This window comes from Schistocerca gregaria, chromosome X (assembly GCF_023897955.1).
Source record: "Schistocerca gregaria isolate iqSchGreg1 chromosome X, iqSchGreg1.2, whole genome shotgun sequence".
Taxonomy (NCBI): Eukaryota; Metazoa; Arthropoda; class Insecta; order Orthoptera; family Acrididae; genus Schistocerca; species Schistocerca gregaria.
The window spans coordinates 806,267,145-806,294,974 of record NC_064931.1 but is presented as its reverse complement, the minus strand read 5'-3'; the positions used below and the strand labels follow the sequence as shown (position 1 = coordinate 806,294,974).

General features: G+C 40.9%; 1 protein-coding gene across 4 annotated transcripts in view; it reads right to left on the bottom strand.

The window, feature by feature from the left end:
* LOC126298014 (carnitine O-palmitoyltransferase 2, mitochondrial) overlaps positions 1 to 21,337 on the bottom strand; it is a 156,186-nt gene extending 134,849 nt beyond the window's left edge. Inside the window, exons 1-4 of one of the 4 annotated variants that reach the window (XM_049989336.1) lie at positions 21,228 to 21,337; positions 19,966 to 20,023; positions 19,680 to 19,726; positions 16,552 to 16,962 (exon numbers count right to left, since the gene is read on the bottom strand). In XM_049989336.1, the coding sequence (XP_049845293.1) occupies positions 16,552 to 16,962; positions 19,680 to 19,726; positions 19,966 to 19,998 (491 nt within the window). In that variant the 5' untranslated portion in view covers positions 19,999 to 20,023; positions 21,228 to 21,337. Of the gene's footprint in view, positions 1 to 16,551; positions 16,963 to 19,679; positions 19,727 to 19,965; positions 20,024 to 20,447; positions 21,090 to 21,227 lie in introns of those variants that run through there. The other 3 variants (XM_049989334.1, XM_049989337.1, XM_049989335.1) reach the window with 3 other exon arrangements.
* Positions 21,338 to 27,830: the final 6,493 nt, after the last annotated feature.

The following is a 27,830-nucleotide window of genomic DNA, read 5'->3' as shown; positions in this document are numbered from 1 at the left end:
CCGAATGCATGGTCGGCGCACACACCAAGAGGGCAGATGGAGATTGGCCCGGAAAACAGGCGGGAAAGGAAAAAACTTAATCCCACACAGTAGAGCCCGGATGCAAACCACGATCGTACACCCTGACCGGGGCCGCCTGTCTGGAAGATGGACGATCGAGTGCGGGAACAGGAGACGGTAGTTGGGATGCCCTGGCAGACTACAAACGTGGGCAGCATAAGCGGCCAGAAGTCGGTCGCGCCAGATCCGCAATGGAGGAACACCAGCCTCCACAAGTAAGCTGTCAACAGGGCTTGTCGGAAATCCTCCTGTGGCGAGTCGGATCCCGCAGTGATGGATGGGATCCAGCAATTGCAATGCTGATGGCGATGCCGAACCATAAGCCACACACCCATAATCAAGGCGGGACTGGATCAGCGCTTGATACAGCCGGAGAAGGGTGGACCGATCGGCACCCCATCCGGTGTGGCTAAGGCACCGGACAGCGTTTAAATGCCACCAGCATGTTTGTTTAAGCTGCCTAATATGAGGCAGCCAAGTCAACCGGGCATCAAATACCAGTCCCAAGACCCGATGCGTCTCTACCACAGCAAGAGGTTCACCGTCAAGGTAAAGGCGTGGCTCAGGGCGAACCGTGCGACGCCGGCAGAAATGCATAACGCAGGTCTTAGCGGCCGAAAACTGGAAGCCGTGCGCTACAGCCCACGACTGCGCCTTGCGGATAGTGCCCTGCAGCTGGCGCTCAGCAACTTCAATGCCAGCGGAGCTGTAGTAGAGGCAGAAGTCGTCTGCATACAACGAAGCTGCGACGGACGATCCCACCGCCTCAGCGAGCCCATTGATCGCAATTAAAAACAGGGAGACACTGAGGACAGACCCCTGTGGGACCCCGTTCTCCTGGACCCGGGAGGAACTATGGGACGCAGCAACTTGCACGCGGAAGGAGGCGTCGCTGGCAATTCACAGAGAGGTGTTTCAGCATCTGGCTATGGATGCGGTCTGGCCCAGGAGCCGTATCAGGGCAAGCAGATAGTGCACTCTGGAATTCCCAGTCGCTGAAAGGAGCATTGTACGACTCCGCGTGGCGCGTGTGAAAGGAAAGTCTCCAACTTTCCAACCGCTCTTTTCGGGAGCGGAAGGCCAGTGGGTAATTCGAAGATGCGGAACACTGAGCAAAATGCGCTGCTAACCGGTCCGCAATCGTGCGTCCACAATCTCGACATGTGAGGCTGGAAGTACAGCGGGAAGACATATGCCCGAACTTCCAGCACTTAAAGCACCGCATTGGGGGAGGGATATATGGCTTGACGTCACAACGAGAGACCATCACCTTGACCTTCTCAGGTAAAGTATCACCCTCGAAGGCCAAGATGAAGGCACCGGTGGCAACCTGCTTATGCCCGAACTTCCAGCACTTACAGCACCGCATCGGGGGAGGGATATATGGCTTGACGTCACAACGAGAGACCATCACCTTGACCTTCTCAGGTAAAGTATCACCCTCGAAGGCCAAGATGAAGGCACCGGTGGCAACCTGCTTATCCCTTGGACCACGATGTACGCGCCGGACGAAGTGAACACCTCGCCGCTCTAAATTGGCGCGAAGCTCGATATCGGACTGCAATAGAAGGTCCCGATAGAATATTATGCCCTGGACCATATTAAGACTCTTATGGGGCGTGATTGTAACCGGAACATCCCCCAGCTTGTTACAATCAAGTAACCGGCGGGACTGGGCGGAAGACGCCGATTTGATCAAAACCGAGCCCGAGCGCATTTTGGACAAGCCCTCCACCTCTCCGAACTTGTCCTCTAAGTGCTCGACGAAGAACTGAGGCTTCATGGATATAAGGGATTCACCATCAGCTCTCGTACACACCAGGTAGCGGGGCGAGTATGTTTCGCTGGCATCCTTAGTCTTTCGTTCCTCCCATGGTGTAGCCAGGGAGGGGAACGATTTGGGGTCGTATGTAGTTGCCTTTGTATTGAGCCCTGGAACGCTTAGAGACTGCTGGCGGCTGGCCGCCAGCAAGAGATGATGTACCACGCTTCATTGCGGGTCATCCGCCCTGATGCCACCTACTCTGACCAAGGGCCCTCCCCACGGGCGCCACCCAGCCTCAGCAACGACCACCTGGCAGGATGGCCATTGCCGGGAGTCCCAATGCCCCAAGGAGATAGGCATCTACTCCTTGGCATACGTGGGGAGTTAACGGCGCTGGCATCAGCAGAGCGATCCCTGTGTAGTCAGGGGGCTACAACCAACAGGGTACATGGCGGCCCCACCACAACGGACTGGCTACCGTGCTGGATTTCAGGTGATGTAGTCCAATATCGTCATTGTCGCATAAAGCGACACAGCATAGCAGACTGCAATAAACTGCACCCAAGAACAAATCCACGCCCAAGAGATGGTAGGTGAGCGGGACTGCTAAGCGATGACGACAAACCTGGCTAGAGATGGTAATGCATGATGGACACACCGCTCCTTGTAAGGCGCCCTTCCCCAATCGGCTCGCTCTTCGGAAAATTTAGAAGGATGGAGGTCAAACCCGTTAGGGGACCATCTCACAAGGCCAAAACGTTCGAGACTCCTTTTAGTCGCCTCTTACGACAGGCAGGAATACCGTGGGCCTATTCTTACCCCCGAACCCACAGGGGGATAAATCTGAGACATCGTCCACAGCTAATGCAAGAGGCTGTGGAAGCGAGTCAGTTCAGGCTGCCCAGGCAAAGTTACATCAGATGCTACCTGCTGATATGGTAGGTATCGAGGAAGTTACCACACGCTACAGCCAAGCAGGTGGACCAGAAGTATAATGGCACTGACACAGCAGAAAAACTGAGCTACTGTTGCCAGTGACCCAACTGTTTCATGTCTGAGCCATGGCTTTGTTGTGGCTTACAGGGCGGGAATGAATGCTTTAGCAAAACTAGGATGGCTCAAGCCCGTATAAGTAATCCTCACATATCTAGACATGGGTATTGTAGTCTAGCAGCCACCAGTTCTGAGGAGGTACCCATGACTGTCTACAAGTCTACATGGATCAAACTCTCCTAGTTGCAGCTCTGCGGTTCATGCTCAGTCAAATGCTGCCGACATAGCGCCTACCAACTGATGGGCCACCTGCAGGCCGACCTCAGCTGATCTTCTGTCCAGGTGATCTACAGTTCAAGCTCAATGCTAAGCAGTCACTCAGCCACCATAGCTTGTACATGCCAATTTCCTGCTCCCTGCCTCTGTTCTTGTGGGCAGATAGTGCTGCTGCTGCTAACCATCGCATCCATGCCAGGTTCATGGTATGACTCTGCACACCTTGATGCACCCCTTCCTGAACATGTAGGTTGCCTCTAGCCTGCATTGGGGACTTCCACCGGATGCTGTGGTTAGTGTTCTTACCAAGTTGTTGCCTTAATCACTCGTACTGAGTTGCTGCAAGCTGCTGGTCCGCTTGCTAATAACCACTCCTCTTCACAAGCTGTTTACAGCTTATGTCCTTTGAGTGCTGGCTTCTCTAAGCATCATCATGATACACTGGGAAACTTCCAGCCATCCTCTCACCGTTCCACTGCTATCCCTCCCCGAGTAATCAATTATTGGCATCCTGACCTCTGCCACCCTGGACTCTATAATTTCGCTCTGGATTGTTCAGAGGTCTGGACATGTATGCGACTGGAAGGTCTTTATCTACTTTGGCTAAGTACAGCTCTTATTGCTTCTTGACTAGTGTCAGTTGTTGTTATAACCTTTATAGAAAAATCTGAGTACTATATTATAGAATTATTATAGTGCATTTAAAATTAGTTGCAACTTTTGACAGTTTAGTGGAGAGTGGAGTGAAGTGTAGTTGCCAGCATGTGGTGAGCATGTCAGTAGGTAATGATAATATCAGGCCTACATGGTGCAGAACCTTGTAGACTAACTTGATTGCATGAACAGCAAGTTACGCAATCTTTCTCAAGTAATTTTTAAAAAACTTTCAATAAATGCTGATTCTCGCATATCTTTTAGTTTAATTTGTCAGCTTCATGACGAACTGCCTAACATTTCATTAATGGTCATAGTTACTGTTTTATTTCAGTATTAGCTGAACTACTGCAAGAAATTATTAAAGTTTCCAGTGAAAAATACGGGTCACTTTGAACTTGTGTTTGATGCATGTTAGATCATATATTGCTGCATATAAAATTTCAATAACATATTGAATTACTCTTTAAACATGTAGGGATATCGCTATCTGTCTCCAATCTTGAGGAAACAAAACATACGTAAAGTGCTCTGTTCTGAAAGTTCACACCAGTAAAATAGCCATAATGAAATATTCATAAATACCATGTACCTCAAATGGTTTGAGATACTGAAACAAGATTTTGGAAAATGATAGCACACAAAGAGGAGAGCACTTTGCTGCACATTAACATGGAAAACTTCCAAATCTACCATGGTTTTAAGCAACTACAGATTTTTTCCAACAGAGTACAGTAATTTTTTTAAGGACCCCAACAGCTGGTGAAACAAGAATATATTTTACAAAAATATAAGTGTAGAAGTTACATGACTATTTTTATACTGAGATTGGGTGTTTTCATAAACTACTGACCTGTCTTGCCCTCAATTATCAGTTTATTATTAAACTGTTTCAAGATTCTGCCACAATTTCAACTTCAATAGAATGTTAGTGAGATGAATATTTGAAAATTTTCCATTGTTTTGGCAAAAGAAGTAGATTTTAACATGGTAACACGAGAAGTTACATATTACTCAAGACTCCTCACAGTCCTCCATGAATCCATGTCTCTTCAACTACCTTCTTGGTATGGCCAACAATTTGAGACCAGTCCTGTGTTGTATCATTTGCAGTGACTTCTTTTGTTAGTATTTCAGCCTCAATGAGTGTAAGCTTGTTGTTTTTTGCCACATTATTTTTCACCTAGGCTCACATATTTGCAGTTGATTTAAATGAGCATAATATGGAGGAAACTTAATTAAACTATACCCTTTAGTGTTAGCCAGTTTCTCGATTTGGTAGCATGGAATTCTTGGCTTTTAAACCACTAAAAGTTCCTTTAACTCCACCTTATACATTCTAGGTTCAGCTTTATCTAATGGAACATTTCTTTGTATTCACAGCAACATATCCACTTTCCTCCACTGCACTGTTGGAGCTTTATCTATCACAACCGAGTGGTATGGCACATTGGCCATTAGAGTTTTTGAATTCGGATGAATATTTTATAGCAGAACATTATCTTCACAGCTGGTGAACGTCTTCTTGGATGACCACTTTTATTGCAAATCCTGTATTCAGACTTTCTGCACTGTTGTTATTGATCCAACACCAACACAAAAACATTTCTTCACAATACCTGACAATTGCAGAAATTTCAATGTCAGAAAATACAACTTTACAACTAGAACTGATGAACAAAGATACATCTTAAGTACGACACCACATGCTACTGTTTATCCACAGCATGGTAACAGTGGTGCTTTACCAATTGAATCACTGGTAGCACGGTAGGGAATGCTGGCTCACCACTGGTGTTACCCGGGCAATGGTGTCACATCCCCTCCAGTGAGCCACACACACACGAATTTGCAACTAATTATAAATGCACTTCAACTAGATTCTCTTTTAGCAGCTGGAATGTATTCTCTTGTTTGATGCCCCATTCACACTTAACACTTTTTTTCCCACCTCCTGTAGTGGTTTTGCCACTTCCCTCAAGTCAATAATGAATTATCTATAATACCCAATTAACCCAACAAAGCTGTTCAGTGCTTTTGCTGTAGTGGGATGGGGTTATTTTGTTACTGCCTTTAGCCTGTATGGATCTCGCTTTAACACATCTTCAATTAGTAACTGTCTCAGATATGTCAGCCCTTTTCTTAAAAACTCACATTTATCTATCCACAGCTTCAAACTGTGTTGCCTTAATCTGTTAAAAACCTCTCCCAAATGGGCATTGTGCTCTTCCAGAGATGTACTGAAAATTACTACGCTGTTTAAATAAAAAAAATATTTTTTTCACTCTAAGTTCATTATTACTGCTTTCATCAACTTCTGGATTGTTGAGGGCAAGGAATGCACTCCCACTGGTATTCTTTTATACATAAAATGGGCTTACAATGTTCTACAAGCTGCAAGTTCTGGGTCCTTTTCATCTAGCAATGCCTGGTAGTACCCTATAGCCAAATCAAGTGTTGAAAAATATTTTGACATGCCTAAACCATCCAGAATTTAATCAATATGTGGTAGTAGAAAGCCAGTTGACATTAAAGTCTTTTAGCTTTCTATAATCAGCTACCACTCACCATTTCTTTTTACCAGATGTGTCAATATTTTTTGGAACCATTATAACAGGAAAATTCCAAGAGCTTGTTGAAAGTAGTATTATATCAGCCTCTAAAATCAGATTTATCTCCTGCTATAATGCTCCATCTGTACTGGTATTCTGTATGTACAAGTGCAGAACACTCATATTTGGCTATCAGTTTTATTTCATGCTGAATTGTATCTGTATGAGTCAACTTATCTCCTGGCAACTGAAATTTATCATTATAAGCAGAACACACCTCCATAATAGACTGTTTTTCTATGGCATTTAAATGATCCAGCTGTAAATTCTGTTTTAATAAAGTTATTCAATTTTATCCTTGCTCAAGCCTGTATCCAACTTATACACAGACTGCTTCGGACTTTAATTTGCAGAATTTCTTCCACTTTACTATGAGGCACCTCAATAGAGACCACCACCTCTTGTGAGGAGTGTTTTCATACTCTCAACAGCGCCTCTGGTAGGTACATGCTTTCCTGCAACTCTTTTCTCTCAGTAATGTCTTCTCTTAAGCTAGTATGTGCAGGCTTTATCATTAAGCTTCTCTCCCCACAGAAACTTAACTATTTTTGCCACATGGCCTGCCTTAAGCTCTGTAGCTTTCTTTTCTCATCAGTGACTTGGCTGTCTACTGTTACTTTGTTTCTTTCACCAATTATTCAGGTTACTTTTGTTTAGTGACTTCTCCGAGAGGCTAAGAGTAATACAGACTCTACTGCATTCACACTTTGCAGTTTCAGAATCTGTGTACTTGCAACTTGCACTTCTATCTCAATACACAACTTCACAGGCCTGCCCCTGATCTGCAGGGTTCCCTCTGTGTAATCTATCACTATATCCTCCTTTGTAAAGAAGCCTGTACCAATTAAATCGATACAGGGACCATCCAATTACCTTCCTGCAAGATGAAAATTATGTTTCACTATTAAATCACTCTATTCCAAGATCTGAAACTGCCATCCAATAGATATGTATGACTGTTGTTATAATACCTGTAATTTTAATATTTTCTTCATATAAACAAGCTAATTTGTGCTCCATTGTCTAGAAGCAATTTTGACAGACTCGCTCTACTCTGTGGACAATTCAATTTTACAAACAAATTTTTATTTTCATACTCTACTTTAAACACTTTTCCCAATTCAAGATAAGGTGAATGCAATCTTACGCTTTTCTGTTTCCCTACTTCTTATTTTTCAACCGATGGCCTTTGTCGTCTGGTCCCTTCAACCCCCACAAACCAACCAACCAACCTCTTATTTTTCAAAGACAGCCATGTGTTCACAGTGCACAATCTAGGCGTATGCCCTGGCCTGTGACATATGAAATACACTACTGGCTGCACTTTCAGACAGGGACCTCTACTTCTCAATAAATTGAAACCTTCGAATCTTATTGGCTTTGGTGTCTCTGATTCTCTGGTATTGCCACGGGAAAGTCTCGTCTCTATTTCCCTTGTTCAGTTCTTTCAGGCCTGGACACACTTGAGCATATTATTCTTTACAGATTCTTTTACCAAATTGGCAAACTCATACTAAATGCCCTGATTTTCCATGCTTTGCAACCAGTATTACTTCTGCAATATCTACATGTATGCCCTACACGTCCAAGTGAGAAAAACACTTAATGGTAACTTTTCCCTTGATGATTTCTATTCCTGAATTCTTATTCTTTGGTAAACATAATTGCTGAGTCTTCCATTATAGTTATCTCAATGGCATTAATGTTTTTGCATCATGCATGCACAATCATCTGTATGAGAGCATCATAAATTCCACAAATGAAAACTGCTCTACTCAATTTTCCCACTAATGAAAAAGATCCTACAAGCTCAGAATCTGGCATTGCCTGAAGAGAATCTACTTTACTTACCCAGTCTGCAATCTATTCACCTTTTGACTGCCAGTTAGAGAACATCTTACAAGCTTAAAAATCTAAAGTACACTTACACGTATAATTTTCTAACAAAATATTTTTTACTTCTCCCATGTGGAAGATAACTCCTGTACGAAGAGTTTTTGCATATTTTAACAGTATCAGCTGTTCTGCATCATGCACTAATGCAAAAGCTGTGCCTACATTATTTATAAATTTAATGTGGACTTTGTACCATCGAAAGCCTGTAGTACGAGTTTAACAGCATCACTAATATTGATGCTAGTTGCTGCTTCACTCCCAGCAACTGCAATGTAGTTGTTGTGGTCACGTCTTACTTTTTACCGAAGAGCTGTGCACAGACAAGTTGAGACACGCAACGGCTGAATCCACTTTACTTCATGTGTCTAGTTGCCTACAGCTGTGCTGTGCCAGATCTGTCTGTCAGCTGAGCCACCACTCACTGCCCGCAGCCTGCCACTGAAATTCACACAGCCACCTCACGTTCTCCGCCTGTGGACTGTACTTGCTCTGTTTCTGCCATCCTTGAGCTCATTGCCCTGACAGTCTTCTTAAGACTGAGACTGCTCCTCTGCCTCGTTGCTCGGCCACTCCTGCAACTTCCACGTTACCTGAGGCTGGCACTAAGCATTGCGGAAGGTGTGCCCGAATGTTCTGACTAGACTACTTTGAATGCTAAAGTCCACAGTTTTTACAAGGTCCTGGCAGGACACTGCTTCTCCATCTCTGCAGTCAGCTCAATAATACTGCAAGCACTTTACAGGTTTCGCCCAGTCTGAAGTGCAGCTCTGCCCCCAACCAACCGCATTCAAGTCTTTCCTCTTCTCTTATTCTTTAGGTGGGGGTGTCCCTGGTCTTTGCACTAACAAACTTCTTGTTTGGCAGGAAGAGCATCGAGCTGAAAGCTAAACATCACTGCTCTTCTTTGTATAGTGAGCAAGAACAGTGCTTTACGTCACTTTGCTCCCCCTTGTGGGTGCAGACTTCTATCTTGCCAGTGGGGACCATTATCTCAACAGTTTTATGCATTTTCCATCTCACTCTAACCTGTCCCACCCACTGACTTTACAGTTCACAGGAGCTAATATCATACTTGTTGCATGTGCTATAACATGCCTGTTTGTAACTGCAGTCTACTGTGGCTCCTTACAACAGCAAGGAATTACCAGCTAATTCTCTGAACTGAAACTTCTACCTTGGACAGCTGTACAGACAATCTACAATTCACATGCTGCTTCTGTTACTGTTCTCTTTATGTAACCTAAAGACTACAAACCGTGCCTGCCACCTGTATTAGGTCTTCAGTTTCCTCTCGAAGTGCTCTCGCTGGCATCTAACAGCCCCAAGCATAAAAATGAGTAAGTCAACAAGTCATCAATATATGACACTATGTTAAGAGTGTACCACAAGTACCTTGGTATCAGGGAAACTAGTGCTACCACAGTCAGTTGCTGCAGTCAACAAAGTATGTATGAAATGTGTCTGTGGTAAGTATTATACACTGTAACAGTGAATAAATGGGCTACAATGCAATACAGCACTCTGCACTTCAATGGTGGATGATAATAACAAAAAGCCAGTGAATGCTTAAATCATCCAGAAGCACACCATTACAAGGTACAGGAACCACACTCCACATGTCTCTGCTCACAGAACCATTGCATAGCACAGAAATTAGGATGGAACACCACCATCACATGCCAAAAGCCCGGAGTAAGTTTGCATGACAACAGGGCAGTACACACAAACATCAGGATATGATTATTTCAAAAACTATATGAGACAACTCAACCTGCTTGCCAACACGGCACTTTTCAGACAGGTGGAGAAGTTATTTCCCAGTGGGTAATGTTTGCATGGGACAACATGGGACCCTAAGACATTAGCCAATTTCTCTCAATTGGAAACAATATAGAAATCTTTTGTCTGATTATGTGTACCCATTTGTTTGACACCAACAACCCTCAGGTGACCTGTACCTTCAGACAGACAATTCATCAAAGTTGTCACTCCCAAACTGGGCCTGTATAGTTCGAGGAAAACTTAAGTTATGAGGGTGCTTTTGTTGTGTCCTCTCCCCTCCCCCCAATGCTATGACATTAATCCTACAGGGCACACCTGGCACCCAGCTCTGACCAATCTCCACAAGTTGTGGATAGCAGCCAAGCAGTTATGGATCTAGGTGGTTTCCCAAAGAAGTGTCTCGGAGTCTATGCCATAATGTGTCCTCACCAATGCAAAAAGAGGGGCACTGCAAACTTCTGGTAAGAGTCCCTAAATCTATTGTTGATAATACAGGTAGCAATGATACTGCACTACCATTGGTAACATCATATTTTCCTCTTTCTTGTGTAGAAGCCACACAACTTAAGTATCTTGGAAAATTTGTTACACAGGTTAAAGTATTCTGCTAATGTATGGTGCACAAATCTTCACCATCTCACTTGGGATTAAATTATAACCATAAAATCACCACACTTCAGATACTTACTATTGCTTCAATTCTCTTTCTATTAGTCTCCAGTAGACCCATTTCATGTTTCCTCAAAAAATATGATATGTAAGGAATCTACGTACCTGGTGTCAAAGAATATTTATCAAGTTTACCTAAATCAGATAATAATTTATTCTTCTATTTCATAATGCTTCTACTGCCTTTGTTGACTTGCCCTCACTGTATCACTTTATTTCATTCTGAGATTTATATATCCTACTTGCAACCTATATAACAACATTTCACAAGACACTGAAGTATCTTCTGTGAGGAGTAGCTACACACAGATCATTATTGTGCTCTAAGTTTTGATACACTTCCAGATTATTTTCCTTTTTTATGAAATGAGATTACGCGGCCTTGTATTATCCATACTGGTTGCCTGTCACCACTGGGATTTTGCCTTATTTGCCTCAATGTAAAGAAGCTTTCATAAAATGTAACAAAAGTCTAAATCATCATCCAAGCTGTGTACACTGTAGATATCTCACCAGATTGTACTTTCAGAAGTGAATAAATAAGTTTCCTTCAACTAAATTACAGACTCAAAAATTTCTTGTTTATCTGTGTGGTACCAATTTGCTTCTGAATACCTCCTAACATTAATATCAGTGCATCACAGACAGATAACTGACTAGTAAGAGCTCCTAAATTGAATGTCTCTACATATGAAATACCACTGATAACACACTAGTGTGCGGCACTTAAGGACAAAAGTAACTTTCACTCAGTGTGTCACCACCAAGTAACAGTTCAATGAAACTAGGACCATATACAGAAAGAACAGCTGCAGTAAGCACAGAAAGTAACTGAAAGAAGTACGCAAGGAGACACATGCATATGACACTTTTATTGAAAGGCAATAATTACATTAAAGTCACCACAATTCATCCTGGTCCCCTGGACATTTAAAACGAGCAGAACACGGTTCTTAAAACTATGTGAGACCACTACAGATGGCAATACATGCTCTGCAACATGCTCCCATGCTGGCTAAAAGGTCATTGTGGTAAGGTGTTCCATTTCTACAATTGCATAGTTAACAACTGCTTAATGGTCGCTGTTGCATGTGGATATGTTGCTTATGTCTCCCCAACAGTTCCGACATGTGCTCAAAAGGACTTAAGTCAGGGGGTGAGAGAGATCAGTCCATTCACCAAATATTATCTTGCTCCATGAACTCTTCTGCCTACCTTGTTTGATGTGGTCACACACTGCCATCCAGAAAAGTTATGTCTGAGCCAAATGCAGTCCTGAAAAGATGCAGATGGGGGAGGAGTACAGTGTCACAATAACAACGACCGGTGAGTGTACCATACGCAGATGAGTACGTCCATGCAATATCATGCCTCCCCACACTTTAACAGCTGGACTACCAAAACAATCATGTTTGACAATGCTGGATGTACCCTCATATGGTGAGTGGTAGTAACCCATAATGCACTCAGGAGCACTGTCAAACATGATACTTTAATAATATAAGCTGTCACTGAAGGCATGTTTACTTCGATTTCCTTCTACCCTTTCTTTCTTTTTCAAACATGACTGTCCAGTTGAGCACCAGATTTGCTCAAATGTCACTTTCAGAGGGACAGTGTGGGTAAAGACATAGCTGATAATGCAACTTATAGGTCATAAATCTGTCTCAACCTATTCTTATTAGAAATAGCACTTCAATCACAGTTACTTTACGAAAGAAGTGCATTGTGCCCAGATTTCTATATCATCCACTGCATTTAGGATATTTAGCAGTGGCTGTGATATGAAAGTTCTCTCTCTCTCTCTCTCTCTCTCTCTCTCTCTCTCTCTCTCTCTCTCTCTCTCTCTCTCTCTCTGCATTGAAAACTGTTTTGCTTACTGGCACCACCCTATAAAATTTAGTACTTAGGGCATATGTGAATCATATGAGGACTGAGGTACCTGTGGTTTTTAGAAATGAGTATCTGTAACACCGTATGATATAAATGATACAGTTTACTTTTCATTGGCAGCAGTGTCATTACACTCTGAACACTGCTACTGATATTAAGGGGTTGAATAACATGGATGTAGCCTTTTGAAAGAAATCATGACACATTGGTCCAATGTGCTGTATTATTTTCTATAAGTTGAGACTGGCATTGGAAATGGGCTCACAGTGTAATAGAATTAAAATGTGTATAGGCAGAATGGCAGTAGATTCAAAAAGGATACTTAAGTATGGTATAATAGAATTAAACTGTGTACAGGTAGATTGTACTGTAGATGCAAAATGTGTAAAATTTATATTTGGTGTTATTGCATTTAAAATGATATAACTGTTATATTTAAATAGTATGTGAGATCATCATATTGTAAAACCGACAATGTAAATATGTACTTCATCCAAAGCCGCTCAGTAAAATAAGAGGAGACAGTTCTTGAAACATGGTTGTAGGACCAGCCATGGGCAAGGAGATAAATGTTGTTTAAGGACTGTATAAAACATCTATGTCTTGAGTGTGACAGCTATCCTTTATAGGAACTTTGACTTCACTGAATGTCTAAGAAATACCTCTTACCATCAGAGTATCATATCGTTTTTGGAAACCCAGAATCTACTCTGTAGGAATCAACATGGATTCCGGAAACAGCGATCGTGTGAGACCCAACTCGCTTCATTTGTCCATGAGACCCAGAAAATATTAGATACAGGCTCCCAGGTAAACGCTATTTTCCTTGACTTCCGGAAGGCGTTCGATACAGTTCCGCACTGTCGCCTGATAAAGTAAGAGCCTATGGAATATCAGACCAGCTGTGTGGCTGGATTGAAGAGTTTCTAGCAAACAGAACACAGCATGTTGCTATCAATGGAGAGACGTCTACAGACGTTAAGTAACCTCTGGCGTACCACAGGGGAGTGTTATGGGACCATTGCTTTTCACTATATATATAAATGACTTAGTACATAGTGTCGGAAGTTCCATGCGACTTTTTGCGGACGATGCTGTAGTATACAGAGAAGTTGCAGCATTAGAAAATTGTAGCGAAATGCAGGAAGATCTGCAGCGGATATGCACTTGGTGCAGGGAGTGGCAACTGATCCTTAACATAGACAAATGTAATGTATTACGAATACATAGAAAGAAGGATCCTTTATTGTATGATTATAGATTGCGGAACAAACACTGGTAGCAGTTACTTCTGTAAAATACCTGGGAGTATGCGTGCAGAACGATTTGAAGTGGAATGATCACATAAAATTAATTGTTGGTAAGCCGGGTACCAGGTTGACATTAATTGGGAGAGTCCTTAGAAAATGTAGTCCATCAACAAAGGAGGTGGCTTACAAAACACTCGTTCGACCTATACTTGAGTATTGCTCATCAGTGTGGGATCCGTACCAGATCGGGTTGATGGTGGAGATAGAAGAAGATCCAAAGAAGACCGGCGCGTTTCGTCACAGGGTTATTTGGTAACCGTGATAGCGTTACGGAGATGTTTACCAAACTCAAGTGGCAGACTCTGCAAGAGGCGCTCTGCATCATGGTGTAGCTTGCTCGCCAGGTTTCGAGAGGGTGCGTTTCTGGATGAGGTATCGAATATATTGCTTCCCCCTACTTATACCTCCCGAGGAGATCACTAATGTAAAATTATAGAGATTCGAACACGCACGGAGGCTTTCAGACAGTCGTTCTTTCCGCAAACCATACGCAACTGGAACAGAAAAGGGAGGTAATGACAGTGGCATGTAAAGTGCCCTCCGCCACACACTGTTGGGTGGCTTGCGTAGTATAAATGTAGATGTAGAGTGATTTTCAGAACTGTGATTTTGATAACAAAAATACCAGAAAGTGGCAACACAGCAATATATAATATAGTGGTGTGCAAAACTGAACAATGGAAGTTCTAAAGCCATTTTTGAATCCACCATCACAACATTTGCTTTCAGTAAACCAAAGAATTCATAGAAAGCACAAACCTAAATCACCAAATGGGATTTGAGCACTGTATCCTCCAAATCTGAGGCCAATGCCTGAAGCACTGGGCCATTTCGCTCAATAATCTGTTTACCAGCTACTTAGAAAAATCTGTCCTATGCAAAGAACACATTAAATTCCTCATCTGGTTCAAATTCACAGCTGATATTTTCATAACATGGATTCACCACAAAATCTCTCACTTTTCATCTACCAGGAACCACAATCCCCAGTGTAATTTCATCTGGTCATTGTTTATGCAACAATCAATTGACCTCCATCTTCCACTTTATAAAAAAATCTCAATCCAGAAGAAATATCTCTACTTTGCTCTCGCACTTAGGATGAAAAAGTCTCTTCCTAGGACCAACATTTCGTTTGTATGCATCATATTTCAAACAATACATTATCCATGTCTGTGTTCATTGAAGTTTTCTTGGTAGACAGAATATTCCATAATCTTTCAGGCATGCATCTGGGATAGTATTATTTCTTCTTCCCACATTGCAGCTGATAATCATACTATAATTTTGAAGGTGAGGTGGTGACAGAATGAAAACCCCTTGACATAATACTGTGGAATTAATGTACATGAATCATAGATAAGACTGTTTGCAACCTGAGTGTCAGTCATAGATGAAGCTTAATGTAACTAAGAAGCAAGTGCAAAGCCAACAAACCAACAGAGCTTGCAATTTATTTGGTTAATTATTAAAATGGATGTCTTGTGCTGGAATGCCTGGCAAAGCAATATTGCCCCAGAGAGCACAGGTGTGAAATGAGTGGTTTCCACGATTTGTAGAGCTGGAAACATTTGTCTTGGTTGAGAAGATTTTATATTAGTTGCAATTCCACAGATTCTTTGACTAGAAAATCAGGATACGATGAGGCTATAGCCAGTATCTTGACTTATACACAATCCATGAAATGGTAAGTGGAAATACGATGCTCTGCCACTACAGATTTGCAGGGCTGTAGAAGATGGGTGTCCAACTAGTGTTTGTTGCACCATTCTTGTACATCATGTATCATTTGTCCTATGTAACTTTTACCAACTGGACATGGAATGTCACAAATAACCACACTTAATAAAAGCTGATAACCTTTCGCAGATCCAAGAAGAGCTGTGGGCAGCATTAGGATATCAAACTGCTGGCAACAAGGAACTGTTCACTATCTGTCTCCTGAAGTGCCCATTTTCAATCATTATAGACTGATGTGAACCATGATATGTCAGTTCAAGTAATCTTTGACATTTCAATTGCCTACTGGTGTGGTCCCTACACATGCTAAATACTATACTCTATGGCACACAACTAGCAAAAGTAATTGTTTGGAAAACACATATCTGCACTCCCTAGCTAAATGAGATGGCTGCGTTGATGGTCTTGCTGTGAATATGTTGTTGTTCCCAGCACTGATCTGGTATTCAACCTGCCCCATGGTTAAGGTATATGCTATTACAATCCAAGGAAGTTAGAAGCAGACCTACCACGTGCATTTTGTTGACCACACTTGGCAACAGTAATTTACCCCAAAATACAGCATTTCTGATACACCATTCAGACATCTAATAGAAAACTCACCGATTACTCAATGCGTGGATCACTCTATACAACCGACATCAACATGATGCTGTAAGAGATAATGTCTTGCCGAATCTGTGTGTAACTCTCACTCAAACAGCTGGTAAAAAGTCTGACAAGCTGTGGTTATGCATCAGAGTGAACTACTGCACCTAAGCAAGCAACCCAAGTGCATTCTAACACAGCAGTGATTCAAATTTGATTGCCCATTGGTGCTCTTTTATCCTTTACTCTACACTCAACCACCTAAAATCACTACCAATATTAGAAATGAAATAAAATTAAATTTCAATCTTACCTCAATGAAGAGATAAGTAGGTTAGAAGCTCTTATAACTTGTGTGTTGTATTCACTGTTTTCTTCATTCACATATACAATTAATGGATTGTAATTTATGGGCAACGGAACTCTGTCCTTCAAATACATATCAGACCAAGGTTCAGATATGTAACTTGTATGTTTGTTTCTATTGTCTGTTTCTTTTAGTTCTTCATGCAGTTGTTTGCCTTCTTTTGCAGCAAAATCACTGACATACTTTTTTGTCATTTCAAACTCATTCTGTAGCAATAACGGCTGCTGAGCAGCCAAGTATCGAGCACAAGTATCTTCAAGTTTAGGAACTGGAAGTCTCGGTAGTGAAGGTTGAAAGTGATAAGTAGGAATTTTACTCTGTTGTAGAAACTGATATTCCGTATCTGAGGCCAGAAACCTGAAATTGTAAAAAACAAATTATCTACAAAACTCAATAGTGAAACACTATTGTATAATACATCACTGTACAATCACTGTGATTATGTATTCATAAAGAGTATAGATCTAGCTCTTAAGTCTACACTTAATTACAACAGTAAATCACAACAAGCTTTTCTTTTCTCAAAGATTATTGCACTTAATGGAACACAGTCTGGGGACTATCTTATACTTTATTGTGTCTATGACAATTATCAGAATTACAGTAGAGCCGTGTAGCTCAGATTTCTGAAATAAATTTGTCACATTTGAAAGTTTCGCAAATGCAATAAATTATATTTGATCAATAAAATGGTCTCTCTCTCAGGATCCACATTTCTGCCATTAGAAAAATTCAACTAGAAAAGACATCAGCTTCGGAGAGGCAGATAGAAGAAGAATGATGAACAGTACCAATTACTGTGTGTCTTTCAGGCAGCATCAGTTTAAGCACAGTGGGTTAAATACAGATATCTTTATGCTCATTCACTAAAAGCTAAACTACTTAGTTATTTTCAATACCTCACAAATTGGAAACTGTAACTGTCCTGAGAAGTATGAATCAATAAGTTAAAAGAAAGGATGGCTTGAAGCCACTCAATACAGAAAAGGCAGCTATACAGGATTCATGCTCAGCTACAAATTAAATGTTAGGAAGAAGACAGATGAACAGTACCAATTACTTTGGTGTCTTTAAAGCAGCACCAGTTTAAGCACAGTGGGTTAATCTACAGCAATGTTTAAAATAGTTCACTGAAACAAATGTGTCCCGTATGACTGGAAAAAGTCAGTTTGTTGCAATCTAAAAGTCGAAAGACAAATGTGTCTTAACTACAACCATAGCTCACTAACAACAATTTCGTGTAGAATTATGGAACATATGTGCTCTTTTATGTTTACTTTTCTGGACTCCAAACATCTCACAAGGAATCAAATCAATTCTAATTGAACCTAATCTGTGAAATGAAGCTTCCTCTCATCTGCAAAATCCAGAAAGCTATGGTCAATGGTCTCAGGTTAATGTCTTCTTTCTTAACTTCTGAAAGCCTTTAATAATGCATCTTCACACTCTTACATAACAACATAATTTGCAGTTAGACTAAGGACTTCCTAGTAAACTGAACACAGTGTGTTAATGTGATACTGACAAAATAAAAGCATCATGGGATCATAAACACCTTTTGTAATGAGTATTTGTTCACCATGTAAATTTGACAGTTCAATTTATTCACGAAAGATGTCCCATAAAAAAATTCTGATTATCGGTTCTTGGAACTATGCAGTTTTTCACAAGCTTGTTTAGTCAGAACAAATGCAGCACAGAATTCCTCAATTCCTTAACATACTACTTGGGGCAGGAAGGTGACACTACAAAAAAGGTGTGCTTCATGGAGAGACATTCTCTAAATGCTGACAGCTCATGTTTGCCCACAAGTCTGTGAGGTTACTACTCTTTTTTTTTTTTCCTTCGTATAAATGCTAATGAATTAGACAATGATGAACAGTATCAGTTGCATAACACTTCCCTGAACCACTCTTGTTCAAAATTTCCACCAGGCATGCTCATTCACAATATTAACCCTCGGTTCTGCATGACAAAATATTCTCAACTCAGCAGCAGCACCTAATCAACTGAAAACTGTACTGAAAAACTATCATAAGGTAGTGTATAAGAAGCCTTAAAAAGGTTAAGACGTACGACATCCTGACCAACACTATATGCACAATTCCGTATCTGAAAAAGGGAAAAAGTCTTGCAGCAATTCAAATGATTGTCACTTCTGAAAGCAACATTAGCTTCAACAGACAAGCTGATTCACTTCACTGAAGTTCTCATATTCACACACAAAATGTGTTCCAAAATTCTGCTGAAAACTGATTTTCACAAATGTGGTTTACAGTTCTACACAATGGTTTGAAAGAAAGAAAGTAAGTATTGGATCTGTATGTGTTCCTTTTAAATAAAAATTTGAGCTGCCTGTTTTGACAGATCACTTCTTTTACTGAATCTACTTTCCTTTACAATACTTCAACAAAATAGAAGAGAGACAAACCAATTTATTGCATTCACTGTTTGAATCAGTTAGTGACAGCTATAGTTTCCAGCATTCTCTGAAGAATATGTAACTGTATGCTCTGAGTATAGTCATAATTTAACAACAATAAATCTGCTGATACATTCAAAATATTGCAGTAGTTTCCTTTCTAGTAACACTACTAGCAATAGTTTTTATTCTCACACTTATCATCCCATGGTTCAGTTTGACTCATTTCATACCATACAGTCTCCCTACTGCTATGTGATGGATGTAGAGGAAGTGCATGATGTTTTCCATCATGCAGACGGAACCACAAGCATGATGTGTCAACTATTCCATTATATTTTAATTTTTGAATGAGCGTATCATAGTTAATATAACTGGCTACAACATCTACCTACCAAAGTATTCCCAGCAACAACAATTTTTTATTAGCTGACACTATCTCCTGTCAAGGTGACTATAGCTGGAGCAATTTAAAGTCACTTTAGAAATGCAAAATATTTGCCATAAGAAAATTTCTGTGCACTAAGTAGCTGGCAAAAGGAGACACACACAGCTGAAGAGGAGACAAATAGGAAGAAAAGTAGGCAACATCATATTTGACATGCAATGTAAAGTATCACCAAGCACACATCAAATGAAGTAATATTCATACCTTTTGAACCTCACGTTTACTCGGTGTGGTGCTGGTGGAATTTTCAGCTGAAACAATAAGGAAGATATTGTGTAGTGTACGAAAATATTTTTACTTAGAAGCAAGATATTTGCATACATGCCTTGTGCACATATATCTGGTAACTTACAAAATTTAAGCTTTTTATGCACACACAGAGACACAAAACTAACAAAACAAACTATACGTTAATAACATATTGCGAATTTTTCGCTGCATGCAATAGAATCTATGGGTGTTGTAAGTTTTAGAGCATGGGTTTCCTTACCTTGCATCTGACATAAAGTTGTTTTTGTGCCATTTTAATTACAGAATGAGTTCAATGCCTGAAAACAAAAGAAAGAAGATAAACAAAAATGAGAAACGACCTGAAAATAAAACTGTATTATCCTTTATAAAACAACACACACAAAACAGAACGATGGTAATTACATTTTGAACAATATTTTTACCGAAAGGTCAACAATAAACAAATATTTTTTTTTAAAAAAAACTGAGTTTCCACATATGCGAGTTCCCAGCAATAAGAAACACACTTCTATTCCTCTACTACTTTATAATAAAAGGCAACGCATTGCACTCAGTTTGATACAACTAATGTCAACAAGGCAAGAGATTTCTCTACAGCCGATAAGATATTAGCCTATACGAAAACCAAATATTTGTTTTCTTATGTATATCCATATATACCTCTGAATTCAAATTTACTAACGCTACTATGAATATGTTTAGCATGCGGTCCCAAATTACCATTGCACGTCGCTCACTGTGGAAACAACGGATACTAAACACGTTAAACACTGGAAGGAAACCTTTCGGCGAGTCGGCAGTGGGCGGCAAAATTATTATTTCCAGAAGATACAAACACTCTTATTTTTCCAATAATTTATACAAGGAACCTCTCTAACGATAACTTTAACTTAAAAATTCAGCTTACGCTCTGATAATAGCGCCGGAGATTGAAGTATCTTACGTTGATTAATAGTGTTCACAGGTCAGAATTGGATATCAGTATAATGACAATACCTTTCATACTATAGACCAATTACGTTGATTTTTCCGAAGTTACCGTAGCGATTAGGTAGCAGACGACACGCTACGTCAACCGCAGACAGTAATAGTACACTACCGTCGGAATGCGCCTGGGAGAAACTGAATCTGAACTTCAGACTTTGTTCGCTAAACACATATGAATCTGTACATAGAAAGAATCCATGAATAAAATGCTCCTCAACGTAACCTTTGGACTACGACGCAAATGTTTGCGCTAATGTATTATCAACTCCAAACTAATACAAATATGTTTGAAGCTATAAATTAAACAACAAAAATTACGCGCCCTTTAATGACTAAAAGCGAATCGACATCTCGAGACGCTAACCAGAGACAATTGTGTGTACATGAATATCATCTGTTTTATTTTTTATATTGGTTCTTTATTGGTTTTCGGTCTCTCCACCATACAACTGTAGCCAATTTCGCACAGGCCAAGTAAACAGAAGTAGCAATGCTTTGAAGACGGAATATTACCGTTGCAGTATCCATACACCGATACGCGGGCGACGGATCACTGCAATCCGCCACTCGCCTGGACACCCACAAACACGAGCGATTTGTTCACCAATGACGAACGACACTGTGTCGAGTGGTTTTGCCATAGAAACTATATTTGGCAACAGTTGCAGTTAATATCCGTGTTCCTTCGAATACGTGTAAAAATGAATTTAAAATAAATGAAAATTTTAATTTATTAAACTTGTTTTGAAACGCTTTTCTTAGGAACTTTAAATTACTTTACAAAATATATTACATTCTTCACTGACGTCAAGTCGGTTGTATACATATTTTCATTATGCTAATACAATTCGTTTTCCTTTTATTAGTCCTCAATTCCTTTTTTTACTTTATAGTCTAATAGCTTAAATAGTCCTCAATTACTTTTTCTATTCTGTAGTCTAATAGCATAACTGAAAGCAGCTACACAACTTATTTACAATCTCGATACGTCTATAGAGATGTTGCCAACATCAGCACTACTAATTCTCATAACTCTTGTTATAATTTGTTTGAAGGACAGTCAGATTATATGCTTGTTTCATTTATCCCTCCATAAACAATAAATATTGTATGCATGTTGTCCAAATGTAAATGTAAAATTTGAGGGAATTCAAATATGTAAATTTAAAAAATACATACAAAATAAGAAAAGGTCACACAACAATAGTCGCATAGAACAACACAGCAAGAGAGGGGAAGAAAACCAATGCGCACCCCCTGTGCGTACCGGGGGGAGTCATTCCAGATGTGGAAAGGGTCCTTCCGGATGCCATGAGGGGTACAGGGTGCACCCATCTGCAGGTGGTCGCTCATGTCGGCACCAATGATGTGTGTCGCTATGGATCGGAGGAAATCCTCTCTGGCTTCCGGCGGCTATCTGATTTGATCAAGACTGCCAGTCTCGCTAGCGCGATGAAAGCAGAGCTCACCATCTGCAGCATCGTCGACAGGACTGACTGCGGACATTTGGTACAGAGCCGAGTGGAGGGTCTGAATCAGAGGCTGAGACGGTTCTGCGACCGTGTGGGCTGCAGATTCCTCGACTTGCGCCATAGGGTGGTGGGGTTTCGGGTTCAAAAATGGCTCTGAGCACTATGGGACGTAACATCTATGGTCATCAGTCCCCTAGAACTTAGAACTACTTAAACCTAACTAACCTAAGGACAACACACAACACCCAGCCATCACGAGGCAGAGAAAATCCCTGACCCCGCCGGGAATCGAACCCGGGAACCCGGGCGTGGGAAGCGAGAACGCTACCGCACGACCACGAGATGCGGGCAAGGGGGTTTCGGGTTCCGATGGATAGGTCAGCAGTCCACTACACGCAGCAAGCGGCTACACGGGTAGCAGGGGTTGTGTGGCGTGGACTGGGCGTTTTTTTTTAGGTTACATGGCCTCGGGGAAGTACAGAAAGGGCAACAGCCTCAAAGGGTGCGGGGCAAAGTCAGGACATGCGGGGACCAAGCAGCAATCGGTATTGTAATTGTAAACTATCGAAGCTGCATTGGTAAAGTACTGGAACTTCAAGCGCTGATAGAAAGCACCGAAGCTGAAATCGTTATAGGTACAGAAAGCTGGCTGAAGCCAGAGATAAATTCAGCCGAAATTTTTACAAAGGCACAGACGGTGTTTAGAAAGGATAGATTGCATGCAACCGGTGGTGGCGTGTTTGTCGCTGTTAGTAGTAGTTTATCCTGTAGTGAAGTAGAAGTGGATAGTTCCTGTGAAATATTATGGGTGGAGGTTACACTCAACAACCGAGCTAGGTTAATAATTGACTCCTTTTACCGACCTTCCGACTCAGCAGCATTAGTGGCAGAACAACTGAGAGAAAATTTGGAATACATTTCACATAAATTTTATCAGCACATTATAGTCTTAGGTGGAGATTTCAATTTACCAGATATAGACTGGGACACTCAGATGTTTAGGACGGGTGGTAGGGACAGAGCATCAAGTGACATTATATTAAGTGTACATCCGAAAATTACCTCGAGCAATTAAACAGAGAACCGACTCGTGGAGATAACATCTTGGACCTACTGATAACAAACAGACCCCAACTTTTCGACTCTGTAAGTGCAAAACAGGGAATCAGTGATCATAAGGCTGATGCAGCATCCCTGAATATGGAACTTAATAGGAATATAAAAAAAGGGAGGAAGGTTTATCTGTTTAGCGAGAGTAACAGAAGGCAGATTTCAGACTATCTAACAGATCAAAACGAAAATTTCCGTTCCGACACTGACAATGCTGAGTGTTTATGGAAACAGTTTAAGGCAACTGTAAAATGCGTTTCAGACAGGTACGTGCCGAGTAAAACTGTGAGGGACGGGAAAAACCCACCGTGGTTCAACAACAAAGTTAGGAAACTAATGTGAAAGCAAAGAGAGCTTCACTCCAAGTTTAAACGCAGTCAAAACCTCTCAGACAAACAAAACCTAAACGATGTCAAAGTTGGCGTAAGGAGGGCTATGCGTGAAACGTTCAGTGAATTAGAAAGTAAAATTCTATTTACCGACTTGACAGAAAATCCTAGGAAGTTCTGGTTTTGCGTTAAATCAGTAAGTGGCTCGAAACAGCAAATCCAGATACTCCGGGATGATGATGGGATTGAAACAGAGGATGACACACATAAAGCTGAAATACTAAACATCTTTTTCCAAAGCTGTTTCACAGAGGAAGACCGCACTGCAGTTCCTTCTCTAAATCCTCACACAAACGAAAAATGGCAACGCAACTGAAATCACTCAACAGAGGAAAGTCCACTGGACCTGACGGGATTCTAATTCGTTTCTACACACAGTACGCGAAAGACCTTGCCCCCCTTCTAACAGCCGTGTGCCGCAAGTCTCTAGAGGAACGAAAGGTTCCAAATGATTGGAAAAGAGCACAGGGTCGTCGAGCAGATGCGCAAAACTATAGACCTATATCTCTGACGTCGTTCTGTTGTAGAATTTTAGAACATGTTTTTTGCGCGACTATCATGTCGTTTTTGGAAACCCAGAATCTACTCTGTAGGAATCAACATGGATTCCGGAAACAGCGATCGTGTGAGACCCAACTCGCTTTATTTGTTCATGAGACCCAGAAAATATTAGATACAGGCTCCCAGGTAGATGCTATTTTCCTTGACTTCCGGAAGGCGTTCGGTACAGTTCCGCACTGTCGCCTGATAAAGTAAGAGCCTACGGAATATCAGACCAGCTGTGTGGCTGGATTGAAGAGTTTCTAGCAAACAGAACACAGCATGTTGCTATCAATGGAGAGACGTCTACAGACGTTAAGTAACCTCTGGCGTACCACAGGGGAGTGTTATGGGACCATTGCTTTTCACTATATATATAAATGACTTAGTACATAGTGTCGGAAGTTCCATGCGACTTTTTGCGGACGATGCTGTAGTATACAGAGAAGTTGCAGCATTAGAAAATTGTAGCGAAATGCAGGAAGATCTGCAGCGGATAGGCACTTGGTGCAGGGAGTGGCAACTGACCCTTAACATAGACAAATGTAATGTATTGCGAATACATAGAAAGAAGGACCCTTTATTGTATGATTATAGATTGTGGAACAAACACTGGTAGCAGTTACTTCTGTAAAACATCTGGGAGTATGCGTGCAGAACGATTTGAAGTGGAATGATCATATAAAATTAATTGTTGGTAAGTCAGGTACCAAGTTGAGAATCATTGGGAGAGTCCTTAGAAAATGTAGTCCACCAACAAAGGAGGTGGCTTACAAAACACTTGTTCTACCTATACTTGAGTATTGCTCATCAGTGTGGGATCCGTACCAGATCAGGTTGATGGTGGAGATAGAAGAAGATCCAAAGAAGAGCGGCGCGTTTCGTCACAGGGTTATTTGGTAACCATGATAGCGTTACGGAGATGTTTAGCAAACTCAATTGGCAGACTCTGCAAGAGAGCCGCTCTGCATCACGATGTAGCTTGCTCGCCAGGTTTCGAGAGGGTGCGTTTCTGGATGAGGTATCGAATATATTACTTCTCCCTACTTATACCTCCTGAGGAGATCACGAATGTAAAATTAGAGAGATTCGAGCGCGCACGGAGGCTTTCAGACAGTCGTTCTTTCCGCAAACCATACGCAACTGGAACAGAAAAGGGAGGTAATGACAGTGGCATGTAAAGTGCCCTCCGCCACACACAGTTGGGTGACCTGCGGAGTATAAATGTAGATGTAGATGTAGATGTAGATTATCCTCAAATACATAGAAGTATAACGTTATTTACTAGTACATTTATGCTTGTGGTATTACTACTGCAAAGTCTGTTTTTCACAGGGCTTTACTTTTGTCCTTTCTGGACAGCAAGTCCTTATACTAGAGTAATTAAGTAGAGATTTTGCGTCACACTACAGCTGTCCATTAGATATGAAAATATAACAATAAGTTAAGGGGTGAAATACAGTATTTCCAGTTTTGCCTTAATCTAAGTATTACCAGAAAATGTTTATTGACCTACATAGTCATTTACTGTGTAAAAGCATCGTTCTAGTACATTTTTTTAAATTATGCATTACATTTGTTTTTATCTTCTAGCATTCTGACGTTGACTGGCAGTCTGTAATAAAGATTTATACCAACATGGATCACATTTCTTTGAGTGTTTGTTCTTTTTGTAGCTGATATAGAGTGCTGTGCTATTTCGGGTACTGTAGCTATGGAAGTCAGCATTTGTTCGAAAATCTGCAATGTGGGTACTGACATATGAAACACATTTGTGTATATATCTATAAATACACACACAGACACACACACACACACATATATATATATATATAGGGTTATATATATAGGGTTATTATATATAGGGTTATATATATATATATATATATATATATATATATATATATATATATATATATATATATATATATATATAATCATCAAAGAAACAAGTAATGCAAGTGTATTCAAATACAGAGATACATAGGTATATAGACAGACAGAATATGGCGCTGCACTCAGCAACGCCTGTATAAAACAACAAGCATCTGGCACAGTTGTTAGATAGGTTACTGCTGCTAAAATAACAGTTTATCAATATTAAATTGGGTTTGTATGTGGTGCTATAGTCGGCGCATGAATGATGGGACACAGTGTCTCCGAGGTAGCGATGAAGTAGGGGTTTCCACATACGACCACTTTAGAGTATGCTGTGAATATCAGGAATATGGTAAAATATCATATCTCCGACATCACTGCAGTCAGAAAAAGATCTTGCAAGAACGAGACCAATTCGACTGAAGAGAATCGTTCAATGTGACAAAAGTGCAACCCTTCTGCAAATTGCTGCAGATTTCAATGCTGGGCTATCAACAAGTATGTGTGTGAATCATTCAATGAAACATCATCGATATGGGCTTCCAGAGCCAAAGGCCCACTTGATGACTGCAAAACACAAAGCTCTACGACTCGCCTAGGTCCATCAACACCAACATTGGACTATTGATGACTGGAAACATGCTGCCTGATCGGATGATTCTCATTGCAAATTGCATCGAATTGATGAGGGATTACAGGTATGGAGAAAACCTCATGAATCCATGAACCTTGCATGTCAGCAGGGACTGTTCAATCTCGTGGAGGCTCTGTAATGGTGTGGGGTATGTGCAGTTTGAGTGATATGGGACCCCTGATATGTCTAGATACGACTCTGACAGGTGACACATATGCAAGCATCCTGTCTAATCACCTGCAGCCAATCATGTCCATTGCGCATTCTGGTGGATTTGTACAATTCCAGCAGGACAATGTGACGCCACATGTCCGCAAATGCTATAGAGTAGCTCTAGGTACACTCTTCTGAGTTTAAACACTTGCTCTGGCCACCAAACTCCCCAGACACGAACATTATTTAACATATCTGCGATGTCTTGCAACATGTTGTTCAGAGGAGATATCCACCCCTTCCTACTTTTACGGATTTATGGACAGCCCTGCAGGATTCATGGCATCAGGTCCCTCCAGCACTACTTCAGACATTAGTCGAATCCCTGCCACATCGTGTTGTGACACTTCTGTGTGCTCGCATTTTAAATTTGATGAATATATGTTTGCAGTGTCTCTGTGGATAACTGTGTGTTACTCTCCGTAGTGTTCTCTTCTGCCACAGTAAAATTTGTTTTAGGTGGCAAGTGGTGGAACCTCAAAATATTATTCTGTATATTACAAGAAACTGTAAATATCAATACTATGCCATCCTGGCACCCTCTGAGCTCAAACATTTGTAATAATTCTAAGAGCAAAACAGGCTGAATTAAATTTCGATAAAAGTTTCGTTACATGATCCTTAAAATTTAAGTTTTCGTCATAATGAATTCCCAGAAACATTGTAGATGTCACTCTGCCTATGCATTTTTCGCCAAACATGAAATAAAGATTCACATTTTGCCTTATTTTCCCAAACTCCATATAATTTGTTTCACCTGCATTTAATGTCAATCTGTTTGCATTGAACGGAGAGTGGACATTCTTTAGGACATGATCAGTAGTTGTTTGGAGAAGTGGCTAAGATCCTTATTTGGTTTTTCTGATATCCTTATTTGGTC